This window comes from Ixodes scapularis, unplaced genomic scaffold (assembly GCF_016920785.2).
Source record: "Ixodes scapularis isolate PalLabHiFi unplaced genomic scaffold, ASM1692078v2 PGA_scaffold5__190_contigs__length_132052651, whole genome shotgun sequence".
Taxonomy (NCBI): Eukaryota; Metazoa; Arthropoda; class Arachnida; order Ixodida; family Ixodidae; genus Ixodes; species Ixodes scapularis.
In genome coordinates, this window is record NW_024609880.1 from 6646994 (window position 1) to 6660383 (window position 13390).

Below are 13390 nucleotides of genomic sequence, written 5' to 3' on the forward strand. Positions count from 1 at the left end.
AGCGTCACCGATTGACCTGTCGGATCAAACGGATGTAGGCCTTTCTTATGGGGACTTGCCCATTGCAAAATCCTATTATGAGGAATACACAGGCGCGGGCGCGGGTTCGACTTGAGTGTACGCAGTTTGAAGTTTGTAGCTGTTTGTAGGTCGCTACTTAGTAGAGTGCCTTCAACCAACTGTCTGGTGCACACGCACGTTATTCAAAGCGGCATTCTGCTTTGTTGTGGTCGATTTGTCCACGGCTTTCTGCGTGATGTCGGGTTTGTTCTTGCAAGGTTCGAAGGACGGCACCATGGCAATTGATGAGGTCTGCATCAGCTCCAAATTCTTGATGTGGCTCTGGCTGATTCTGACTGAACTTTACGTTCGTGTCGCCTCTGGAGCGCTCTGCATTTTTGCAATCTTCGTTCGCAAGGGCATGTGTGACACCGACACTGACATGGAAGGGAAGACTGTAATTGTGACTGGTGGCAGCTCAGGTAAGCAAGCGGCGCTGTTATGATTTGACCCTGTAAGCAGATAAATTCAAGCTCCTCTCTGAGGAACGGATTTAGTAAATGTTTTCTACTTCCGTTTTCCACACATGCTGATAACTCAAGACTGCAAAAGCTAATGTTTGCTAAGAGACTACTCTTATGGTACATTCTAGCATTTGACTTTCTTGCACTAATTCGTGCTCACGTAAGAAGAAAGCCAAACTCACTTTGATGCAGTAACGCACTTTTGCAAGGTGGATCTGAAACAAATCTCTTTTCGCATGATATTCGTTGCTTCGAAATTCATCCCAGAAATTTATAAGAAAACCTAGGTAGCGTTAGGTAGGTTAATAGGATACGGCGTTTAACCGAGTGGGAAATGCAGAGGCCAAGCATTCGCTGTGAAAGGGGCAAGACTACGAGAATAAAAGCAAAATCTCAAAATGTTCATCCTGTTTATCAGACAATACTAAATAGGACATGCCGTTGGCTGGTCTTCTGAAGGTCGTAGTGCAGTTATAAACAAGAGTTAGATTATAGTCTATCAATGGTGCAATGCGTTTCCCGTCTTCAAGTTTATGTTTTATCGTTTTAGTCGGATGTCAGCAGTTTTCTCGTTGTAAAAAGTTATACGTTCGCCGATCTCACACCCCTCGCTTCGGCAAATCGGTAACTGCAGTTCGCAACTCTAAGGCACGAATTAATCAAAAGGTGTATCTTGTCTAGCCTTTATGACTCAATTACCCGGGCTTGAAAGTGCGAATTTCGCTTGCACGAATGCATGCAACATACAGAGGCGTTCAACAAAAATGCCGCACGATGATAACATTGTTTTCAAACAGACTCTCAAATACCATCCTTTATTTAATCCCTGGTAAACGATTCGTACATGAGACACCAAATCAGATACTTTAATTGAGCTGAACAATTTGCGGCACACGCAACGCAGTTGTCAAATTCCGAAATATGAAAGATACTAAATTCAATGAAACTACAGGAGTCCATCTTTGAGGAGAAATAATGATATAATATGTCTTGCTATGCGAACGGAAAAGGAGATAAAGGGTACACAAAAACACTTCAGACACGCTGTCCGTGTCTGACGTGTTTTTGTGTGTTCCTTGTCTCCTTTTGCGTTCGGATACCAAGATGTTTACCAAACCCACTTTTACGGTTCTATCTATAATATGTCAACGTTCTTTTCATTAGGCAAACCTTTATAGATATCATGGGTTTTTTTCATCCCATAATTCGGCCTTCATTGTTTTACTTACAATGTAGCGTAAGAATTAGTAATCACCAAGCCTGTTAGTAAAATTGGTAAAGTTTCAGTGCTCCCTCCGTCCTATGTGTTTAATTCTTGTGCGTATACTAGCTTTAGAAGTGGGGATAATACTCGAGTACTTCAGAGCTCATTGTCTTTTACATTCAAAAGCGATTTCCGTAAACAATCAACAAAAGTGTGGCGACCAGTGATGTTTGCGAAGAACTAGTATTTAAGGGGTCAGCAGCAACAAAATGTATTATGAAAAAAAAATACATATATATATAATTTTTTCCATAATACATTTTGTTGCTGCTGACCCTTTAAATACTAGTTCTCCGCAAACACCCACTGGCCGCCATATATATATATATATATATATATATATATATATATATATATATATATATATATATATATATATATATATGCAGGGTGTTTTTTTTAAGCTTAACAGAATTTTTGAAAAGAAACCATGAAAGATAGAATAATGCGGTCTGCGCAGTTAGGTTATACGGCCAGGGGGACATAGTATAGGGGGCTAATGGTAACGATCAGTCGGCTAGTTAGTTAAATTCGTTAATTAACTTTTTCATTAATGAGAATAGAAATATAGTTCCAATCATAAACTTGCCCAGCGTCATCGAAAACCGCTAAATCAGTAATTTTCAGAAAGACTTTGAACGCGTGAGAACCGTAGTTGTGCACTAAACTTACCGCTCGTGGAGCAGGTACAAGGCTGGGGCTAGATAAGAGACGGAAAAATTACGCGGGCGCCTTATCGCAACCGCTAGCATTGTACGTGCTCCACGAGTGCTAAATTTAGCGCACTGCTACGCTTCTCACGCGCCCAGCAAGTTACTAATTAAAACTATACGTCTATTTTCATTATTTAAAAAGTTAATTAATGAATTTTAACTAATTAGCCGACTGATCGTTACGATTAGCCTCCTATATTATGTCCCCCTGGCCATATAACTCACCTGCGCAGACCGCATTCATCTAGCTTTCACGGTTTTTGAAAAAAAAAGTTATGTTAAGCTTAAAAAAAGGAGAGGATTTACATATGTATTATATATATATATATATATATATATGGGTGATTTCATCTCAACTCAGGCACGGATTTAGGGTCGAATTTTTAATTTTGACGAAAAAAATATATGTTTTGGGGCAACTCCTATAATAAAAGAAGACGCAAACGGTTATTTCGTCAGATTTTTTGTTCTCAAGTTATGGACCGTTGAAGCGGTCAAGGTGGAAATTGATGTATTTCCAGCCTATCGGAGGTGCCATATTTCACTCCATCCCTTTCCCCTACTTTTTACGCTACATCAATATAACTTTTTGGGAACACTCTAGACATAGGCGTTTTCATGCTAATAAACCGTCTAGGTCATAACATTCTTAATGATTTTTTTTTATTTGTCAAACCGCCTCTCTGTGACGATATTTGACGAAGTTCAGCAAGCTGTGCTGTGTGACCTAATCAACATATTTTTATGATCTTTATATCCCCGTAAAGCACCGATTATGCTCTTTCTTTTGAGTATAATTTAAATATTTTGCCACAAGTATATAATGCGCTACATGTGCCTGAAAAACGAATATATCGAAAAACTAGCAAGTTTGGAATCGATTTTCTAAAAAAACCCACTTTTATTTTTTTCATTTTTTATTCACAGTTAGTTAATATAGTAGTCTATCAGGAACTACCAACAGAAATTGTAATATATTGTTTGTATGGCCGCTATTAAGACTCGAATCTCGTGCTATGAGCGTTTTGAACGGGACTTCGCACAGGCGCTCTGCTGAGCAGAATTTTGGCCTATATAAGGTTTTCTATTTATCGTTAGCAGTTACGTAATATCCAACCATAAACATTAAAAAAAATTTTTCAGTAGTGCTCTTAAAAAAAAGTTGCTTAGAAGTCCGTATTCACAAGTGCGAGCGCATCTTTTTCTCCAAAACGGGGGAATGCTGATCGTTAAAGAAGTCCTCTGAGGCCTTTTGCTTTCGGCTCCGAAATTTTACAGATGCCACCCCAGTCAGGCGGCGTGTATAGAATACTTTATCTTGAACATCACGGGGCTATCGCCTCTATCTTCGTCGGGGTCCTGGAGCCTCTACGGATTATGCCTTTGGATGCGACCGACACGGAAACCCTGATTGTCGGGAGAACAGGCGTTTCGAGGTTAGAGTTTACGTCAACAAGCCCCCATCTGTCTCTCCAAGCTCCCCTCCTCGTCCTTCTAACACAACCGTGCCACTAATCCGCGGGCTCTAAAAGACACGCCGCTGCTTGGTACTCAGATTACGCGCGAGGCGGAGAGCGAATGTTTAAGTATGGACCGACGGGAAGATTGGGGACCCAAAGGAAGCCGAATCTTCGCACGTCGTCTAACTGATAATAGCCTTCTCGGTCCCTTTCTGGCTCTTTACTTGAATTCCTAAGCCACGGCGGAAAGCTGGTACTCATTCTACCTCCGAGCTGTCCGAGCTGGATGAACTTAAAACTGCTCCTGCTTTCAGAAAGCCAGAAGTGTTCGTTACTGCCATGGCTAATACATAATTCAGTTCAGACCGGAAAGTGTGCGCCGACTATTCAAGGAGACACAAGAGAAGAGTGTTTTACGGACGTCATTTTCGTCAAGTCTCGGAGCTAAACCTAAGTTTTCTTAAGCAAGTTCTACCGGCTGAGGACACCCAGCGCGTAAGCCCTGGAGATGTTCTGTGCAATTACTGCTACACAATGTTCTTGGGTCAGATTGAAGAACATAAGCAAGGACAGGAAATGTTGTCATCAAGCTCATCGTCATCATCCCTGAAACCAGCGGACAGATCATTCGTTGACGAGGAAGCCCTGGTCCAAGGAGTGTCTGAAGCAATTGATGCTGCCGATGTAAGTGTGACACCACTTAAACTCCCTTCTAGCGTGACCCCACGAAGTCGTACCGGCTATGTTAAGCGAAAAAAATCCGAGATAACCGCGGACTTCAAAAATAAAATTGGTCGTAAACTAAGTGACGTGTACGGAGAACCTACGGGCACAGACAAAGAAGATCCATGCTCCTCGTGCTCCGACTGGGTCAGCAATTTACGAGCAGCCTACGTCAAGAGCGCGTCGCAGCTAGAACGCTACCGCCTCTTAACTCTCTTTCCATCTAACCTCAAAAAGAAAGATATCCTGAAAGCAATTCCTGAAGTGACGAAGCATGCTTTAGACCAATCAAGAAAGCTGAAAAAAAATGGGGGTCTGTGCGTCACCTGACGCATACCAAGGACATGCTCTCAACGAAAACGATGTCGCTCTTGCGTTGACTTACTACACATCAGATGCGAAAGACTGCTCAAGACAAAGCCTGAACAAGATGGATGTCGTAAGGCTTTTTATTGATGGTCAGGAAGTCTTCGTCACAAAGCGATTTATGACGAGATCTATTAGGGAAACCTACAAAGAATTCAAGGCGGCCAATCCTGAGTCAAAAATGGGCCTAACAAAATTTTATTCTCTTCGGCCCAAGTGGGTTAAGAAACACCCTGTACATGAAGAGTGTGTGTGTGTATGCTGCGCCAACTTCATACTCTGTCTGACATCTCTGTCAAATGCGGCGGGGAAGACCATGACCTTTGAAGACGTTCAGAAAATTTTTCCTTGTGAAAATCCTTCAGAAAACCACTTCTTGCTGAGGTGTGAAGCCTGTTCGAACCGGAAGTCCCTCGAGATGCTAGGGATGAGCGCTGAAGATGAACTGGAGTTGGCACTGTGGGAATCTGGTGGCGAGTTGGTGAAAAAACATTTGGAGGCCACTGCTTTTCTTAACGAACTCAACAAGTGGACGAAGAAATACATACCCCACTATTATATTCGGCGCGCAGAACAGAGAGCTATATGGCTTGAAAAAGCAAATGTGAAGCCACGCGTCGGAGTCCTCCACTTTGATTTCGCCGAAAACTGGAGTATTGTGCTCCAACGTGCAGTGCAGGGATACCACTGGAAAACCAAGATGGTGACAATCTTCACCTGCGTTGCGACGACCAGGAAGGGAACACCAAGTTTCGGCGTCGTGAGTGACGATACCTGTCATGATTCTGCACACGCGCTCTTTGCGCTCACAATGATTGAAGACAGGCTCGAGGAACTCTTGCCCGTTTTTTTGGAGCTAATCTATGTTTCGGACGGCGCTCCAAGCCATTTCAAAAATCAGCACCAATTACACGATTTTCAGAAGTTTGTTGTCAGCAGGTGGATATACTCGGCGTCAGGGCACGGCAAAAGCGATGGAGTGGGTGGTGTGCTGAAGCATTATGCGTCACTGCATAACTTGAAAACAACTGAGCTGAGCTCCATAACTAACGCGCGTACGTTCGCTCCCTATTGAAAATCGCTCTGATGGGACTTCAGGATTTTTTTAAAGGGTGTGAAAGGGACTTCAGGAATTTCTGAGATGTTTGACGGGGGCACCGATATTTCCTGGTGGGTTCACTGGCCCCGTCAGAGGCTCTCCTGAAATGTCTAAAGTCCCCTTTACGATGCCTTGAAATGTCTGAAAGCCTGTCAAGAACTTTTCTAATGGGGTCGGGAAAACCTTCAGGCCTCTTGATATGTCTGTGTGGGCAACGGCCCAGGTGGAAAAAACACATTTCGCAGAATTAATGAACATAGCTGCTTATTGTACGCTACGGGGGAAAAAATAAGTATTTGGAGAATGCCGATCGTGTGTAAGGACGGTCAGATTTTTATAACTGCTCTTCTATCAAATACGAGTGGGCTCCTGGACCCGTCTGTCACTGCCCGGGTGTTCGGTCGCGAAAGAGCTACTGAGGGCGACCGCCCATGTGGAGAATTGACGAGCCGCGGGCCGAGTGGTGTTGGCCGAGCGGCGTTTTGAGGCAAACGCAATCCTGTCCGCTCGAGGCGAAATACGTGCAACCATGTATAAAAAAAAAAAAAAAAAAAAAAACAAGAAAAAAAAAAAGAACAAGCCGAGAGCAGTGCACGCTTTCCAGGAACAGGGACGCACGCGGGAGCGACTCGTTCCGGGAACCGGTCTTCCACGGGGGACTGTCCCCAAAAAGCAATCGCCTCTCTCCGCCCGGCGATGGGGAGAGGGTGCAGGGCTGCCAGGCCAGCGGTCGGGGGGAGGAGGGTGGTGTGTGCAAGCGGGGGAGGCCATAGCCATTTTCTCTCTGCTCGTGTGCGGTTCCGGTTATCCCACGAGCCGGGATGTTTGGAGCGGACCAATTTCCTCCAGGAAGGTGAGCATGCATGGTTTTGAGGGCTCGCCCCTTGGTCTGTTTTGATCCGTGCAGTTTCTTTCTTGGTACCGCAGGTGAACCATAGTTCGGCGCAGGCCGCCTTCAGCACCGCTCGAGCGCCTTTGTGTTCAGCGCATTCAAGGAGATGGTGGCCGGTGTCGGCTTACTCGCTGCAAAGCCTGGCAGTCGGGGTCAGCGTCCCACCGCATGTTGTGCCTGCGCACCGGGATTATGGCACTGTGGGTGTTGAGACAGTGGATGACGGCCGCTGTCCGGACTTGTTCCTTGCGCCTCTTCGTCCGTCCGACTTCCGACCAGCGAGCGAAAAATACGCCGAAGACTCCGGCGCGATGTCATCATGGACGAAACCGTGACTGTGCTCGGGATTTCTCAACGGCGGCGGGTGCTGCTTACGAGTTTGTGGTTTTCGCTAAACGTGCTTACTGAGACTGTGCATGTGTCCGTGAGGTGCACCTGCTCGGTTTTATTAGCTGAACTACCGTACATCAGGAATATACCCAGCGGCATTGTGAGTACTTTGAAAGGTATTTTTCTTTGTGATAAGGATGTGAGTTGTCCCTGTTTGATGTGATCCCTTTCGTCTACAGCTCCTTGCGCCGGGTTTGAACAAGCGTTGCTTTTTGAGTTATAATATGCATGTAAAACTAAATGTCGGCAATAAATTTTCAGTGTTTTGACCTGCATTTTTGTCTATGGTTCACAGTCATTTGGGCGTCTAAAGGGTTGATGGGCTAAAGGGCCTGACGGGTTAAAGGGCTGTGGGGCTAAAGGGTTTTTCTATGGGGTATCCTTGAAGGGTTTTTCTGTGGGGTGTTTTTGAAGGGTTTTGAAGGCCTGTGAGGTCCCATAATCATTCAAGGCTGACGGGCCCTTTAGAAATATTTTCAATAGGGCTGAAGCTCTCGGCCAGAAAATCAAGGGGATAACGCTTCTCTTCATCGACCAAGAGGAGCTGTCCCGTTATCGGGAGCTTAAAAGGAAGGGGTGGGAGAAGGTAACCCCATCGAAAGGCATGCAATCTTCTCATGTGTGGAGCAAAGCAATGGGGGAAGGGGGAGGTGATGTGGTCCTAGAAAAAGTTTACCAAACCCCAGAATAGACAGAGCTAAATGGTGGGACCGTGAAAAGGCCGCACCGTTCAAACAGTGCGTTCATCCTTGTCCCCCTGTGAGTGTGCGCTGTGTGATCAGACGACGCGCCATAGCCCTATTGAAAATATTTCTAAAGGGCCCGGCAGCCTTGAAGGATTATGGGACCTCACAGGCCTTCAAAACCCTTCAAAAATACCCTACAGAAAAACCCTTCAGGGATGCCCCATAGAAAAACCCTTTAGCCCCACAGCCCTTCAACCCGCCAGACCCTTTAGCCCATCACCCCTTTAGACGCGCAAATAACTGTGAACCACAGACAAAATGCAGTTCAAAACATTATTCAAAATTTATTGCAGACATTTAGTTTTACATGCATATTATAACTCAAAAAGGTGATAAAAAGCAACGTTTGTTGAAACCCGGCGCAAGGAGCGGTAGACGAAAGAGATCACATCAAACAGGGACAACTGACTTCTTTAACACAAAGAAAAATATATTTCGAAGTACTCACAATGCCGCTGGGTATATTCCTGATGTGCGGTAATTCAGCTAATAAAACCGAGCAGGTGCACCTCACGTACACATACACAGTCTTAGTAGGCGCGTTTAGCGAGAACCACGAAGTCGCAAGCGCTAGCACCCGCCGCCGTTGAAAAATCCCGAGCACAGTCACGGTTTCGTCCATGATGACAATACGCCGGCGTCTTCGGCGTATTTTTCGCTCGCTGGATGCTTCTGAAGTCGGACGGACGAAGAGGCGCAAAAACCAAGTCCGGACAGCGACCGTCATCCACTGTCTCAGGGCCCACAGCGCCATAATCCCGGTGCGCAGGCACAACATGCGGTGGGACGCTGACCCCGACTGCCAGGCTTTGCAGCGAGTAAGCCGACACCGGCCACCATCTCCTTGAATGCGCTGAACACGACGGCGCTCGAACGGTGCTGAAGGCGGCCAGCGCCGAACTATGGTGCACCTGCGGAACCAAGGAAGAATCAAAAGAGACCAAGGGGCGAGCCCTGAAAGGCATGCACGCTCACCTTGCTGGAGGAAATTGGTCCGCTCCAAAAATCCGCTGTGTGGGCTAACCGGAACTGTCCACGAGCAGAGAGAAAATGGCTATACTGGCGGCTGGCCTCCCCCGCTTGCACACACCACCCTCTCCCGCCGACCGCTGGGCTGGCAGCCCTGCACCCTCTCCCCATCGCCGGGCGGAGAGAGGGGCAGTGTGACTTGCTTTTGGGGACCGTCTCCCGTGGAAGAACCGGTTCCCGGAACGAGTCGCTCCCGCGTGGGTCCCTCTTTCTGGAAAGCGCGCAGTGCTGTCAGCTTGTTTATTTTTTTTTTTATTTATGGTTCCACGGATTTCGCCTCCAGCGGACAGGATTGCGTTCGCCTCAAAACGCCGCTCGGTCAACACCACTCGGCCAGCGGCTCGTTGATTCTCTACGTGGGGCGGTCGCCCTCAGTGGCCTCCTTGGCGACCGAACCCCCGGGCAGTGACAGACGACCCACTCGTAATTGATAGAAGAGCAGTACTACAAATCTGACCGTACATACATACGATCGGCATTCTCCAAATACTTTTTTTTCCCCGTAGCGTACAATAAGGCTATATTCTAATTCTGCGAAATGTGTTTTCTCGACCTAAGCCGTGGCCCGCCGACATCTCAAGAAGCCTGAAGGTTTTCCCGACCCCATTAGAAAAGTTCTTGACAGGCTTCCAGACATTTCAAGGCATTGTAAAGGGGACTTCAGACATTTCAGGAGAGCCTCTGACGGGGCCAACGAACCCACCAGGAAATATCGGTGCACCTTTCAAACATCACAAGAATTCCTGAAGTCCCTTTCACACCCTTTAAAAAAATCCTGAAATCCCATCAGAGCGATTTTCAATAGGGAGACTTTGACACTGAACTGACTACAATTTGGACAAAGCGAAAACTGGCTCAGAATTGCATCAACCTATTGTCTCGAAATGTGCTACGTCGAAAGATGACTATCCCTATCCCAGGTGTTTATCACTATTTTTGTGTGAGCAGCGCCGTGTAGTATTGAAAAGGTACTGCGTCGTCTATCCGTAAACCAGGCGGAATTTGGCGGTGTTCAATTCGTTTTCAAGTTTATATTTGTATTAACTTTGAGTGTATTTTGTGTTAATTAGGAGTATATGAGACATTTGGTCAACACATTTTGATATGTTTTATGCAATGAACATGTTTAGGCTACAACATGAAATATTACTTCCCTTCTCTGGTTACGTGTCGCATCTTGAGTTTAAAATTCCGAACTTTATATGTAATTGTCATATTTTCTTATGTCAAACAGATACGCAGTGCATATACATATGTGCGATTCAGTATCTGACGCTGAGGAAGTACGGTCTATTTTGTGCACATACGGCCTCTTTCGTAAAATAACGAACATTTCGTGGCGTGTAAGGACAAGCATTTCGTGGCGTGTAAGGCTTGAAATGCGTTAGTCATGTGTTTAGGTTTCATTTCTATTTGCAGTGATTCATGCCAGGTCACTTAGACTTTTCCCTCGTGACTTCCGTTTGTCCGTGAGTTTAGATGTTACGTACTTCTCCGTCAATACATAAGGCGATGCTCACACACATTTCAAATCACCCCAGTGCCAAGTAAATAAATATTGTAAGGATAAATTTGTTACTTCACTTGCTTTTACGCTCAGATATTGTGGTAAGTACTAACATTAAATAGAAAACTTTACATTGGCCAAAATTCTGCTCAGCAAAGCGCCTGTGCGAAGTCCCGTTCAAAACGCTCATAGCACGAGATTCGAGTCTTAATAGCGGCCATACAAACAATATATTACAATTTCTGTTGGTAGTTCCTGCTAGACTACTATATTAACTAACTGTGAATAAAAAATGGAAAAAATAAGAAGCGGGGTTTTTTAGAAAATCGACTTCAAAATTGCTTGTTTTTCGAAATATTCGTTTTTCAGGCAGATGTAGCGCATTATATACTTGTGGCAAAATATTGAAATTATAATCAAAATAAAGAGCATAATTGGTGCTTTACGGGGATATAAAGATCATAAAAATATGCGAATTAGGTCACACAGCACAGCTCGCTGAACTTCGTCAAATATCGTCAAAGAGAGGCGGTTTGACAAATAAAAAAAATCATTACGAATGTTATGACCTAGACGCTTTATAAGCATAAAAAAGCCTATGTCTAGAGCGTTCCCAAAAAGTTACATTGACGTAGCGTAAAAAGTAGGGAAAAGGGATGGAGTGAAATATGGCACCTCCGATAGGCTGGAAAAACATCAATTTCCACCTTGACCGCTTCAATGGTCCATAACTTGAGAACAAAAAAATCCAACGAAATAACCGTTTGCGTCTTCTTTTATTATAGGAATTGCCCCAAAACATATATTTTTTTCGTCAAAATTAAAAATTCGACCCTAAATCCGTGCCTGAGTTGAGATGAAATCACCCATATATATATAAAGCCTCTGCTGCGCTGTCATCGCGCGACGCAGCAGAGGCCGTTTGCACTAACTCTCCACGGGGCGCGGCGCCGCCCGGGCCGAGATGCGCTCCGATAGCAAACCGAAACTTTAAAACCCGGCGAATTTGTGCGGTTTTTCAGAAAGCCGTACAATGATGCGCGTGCCTTCTATCGTTCTGCAATTTGTTGATTTACTGTTTTTCGAAGATGCTGTACAATTTTCTAATTGAAACCATGCCCTTAAACACAATATTAAAAACTAATTACGCAAAAATAATGAACAACTTAATTATCACGGACTTTAATAATTTTTCTAAATGGGCCCCTGGCCCGGGACCAAAACGACACAAGCCTTTTTTTTTTGTTGCGATGAGTAGTTTTCGCAGGAGCGATTTGGCCCGAGTTTTCTGAAACACCCTATATATATATATATATATATATATATATATATATATATATATATATATATATATATATATATATACATAAGTCAAAGATGCGTACTGTTGGAGTTACTAATTCGAAGTTTATTACGACGTTTCGAGCTCGAAACGTCGTAATAAACTTCGAATTAGTAACTCCAACAGTACGCATCTTTGACTTATTAACTTTTCCCGGTCCATTGTTTTTATATTTACCTTACTGTACCTACATATATATATATATATATATTTATATATATCATAAATTTCTTTAATTTCTTATGTCTTTGCGTTGTGAAACATCTTATTATAAACGCCAGAGTTGCTTTGAGGTTATTCTATGCCGCTTAGAATTAGACATTTTCGTTTGACACATTCGTACCCGTTTAGTGGTAAGAATGTAGATATCTGTCACCATTGCGTGGAAGCCTTCCTTTCCTGCGATAGTTTATGCCACTGTGGGTATTATCACCAACTAGTCCTAGCCTAATTTCAAGAATTGTCTGGGGGTCATCTTCCCTTTCCCTTGCCCAAGCAGGGATGGGCAAGGAGACTGCCAGAGAGCTAGCTCGACGGAAGGCTCGTGTCATCATCGGCTGCTGCAACCTGGACGAGGCGAAGAGGGCGGCCAGCGAAATCTTCGAGGACACAAGGCAGCTCGTCATCGTGAAGTACCTGGACCTGGCCTCGTTCAAGTCGGTTCGAGCGTTTGCCAAAGACATCGTTGCGACGGAGACGAGGCTGGATGTACTCGTCAACAACGCCGGCGTTTTGCTTGGTGCGGGCAAAGAAAACTCGGCGAGCTATTTACGGTGACAATTTGTATTAGCGATGGCTTCGCTGCGAAAACCCGAGTTCCTTTTATGTAGCGTCTTCGTGGCAAGTGTTGTAACAGCCTCGCATGACTTCATGGTGTCGCGTGAAGTGATAGCGGGACGTGACGTCATGGTGCGACGTGACGTCAGTATGCAACGTGATGTCATACTGTGACGTGACGCCATAGTGGGGGCGTCTCGTCACAATATCGCGTAACGTAGCGGAGAAATGTCCTTGCTAAATCTAACGAAAACATCTATACCACTATATTTCGCGGTAAAATTTCTCTATAGATCTTTAGAAGCAATAAATCCGCTAAAGAAAAAATAGTCAGAATGCAGGCGAGCTGGTGTAAGTTGAACATGATTGTAAACCTGAGACTGGGGCTGGAAAGAGAACACAACAGAAGGTAGTAAAAGAGGAGGCAACGTCTCAAACTCAGCCTGAGTTTGAGACGTTGCCTCCTCTTTTAGTACCTCCTGTTATGATCTCTTTTCTGCCCCAGTCTCAGATTTACAATCATAATCCTCTAAAGTTGTCGACAAAATATTTGTGGGC

At 44.7% G+C, this 13390-nt stretch overlaps 1 protein-coding gene across 1 annotated transcript in view; it reads left to right on the top strand.

The window, feature by feature from the left end:
* The first annotated feature begins 295 nt into the window (after positions 1 to 295).
* The window catches only part of LOC8030777 (retinol dehydrogenase 12-like), a 39271-nt gene continuing 26176 nt past the window's right edge, over positions 296 to 13390 (top strand). Inside the window, exons 1-2 of the mRNA XM_042294008.1 lie at positions 296 to 482; positions 12555 to 12794. Coding sequence (XP_042149942.1) covers positions 296 to 482; positions 12555 to 12794 — 427 coding nt within the window. The remainder of the gene's footprint in view (positions 483 to 12554; positions 12795 to 13390) is intronic.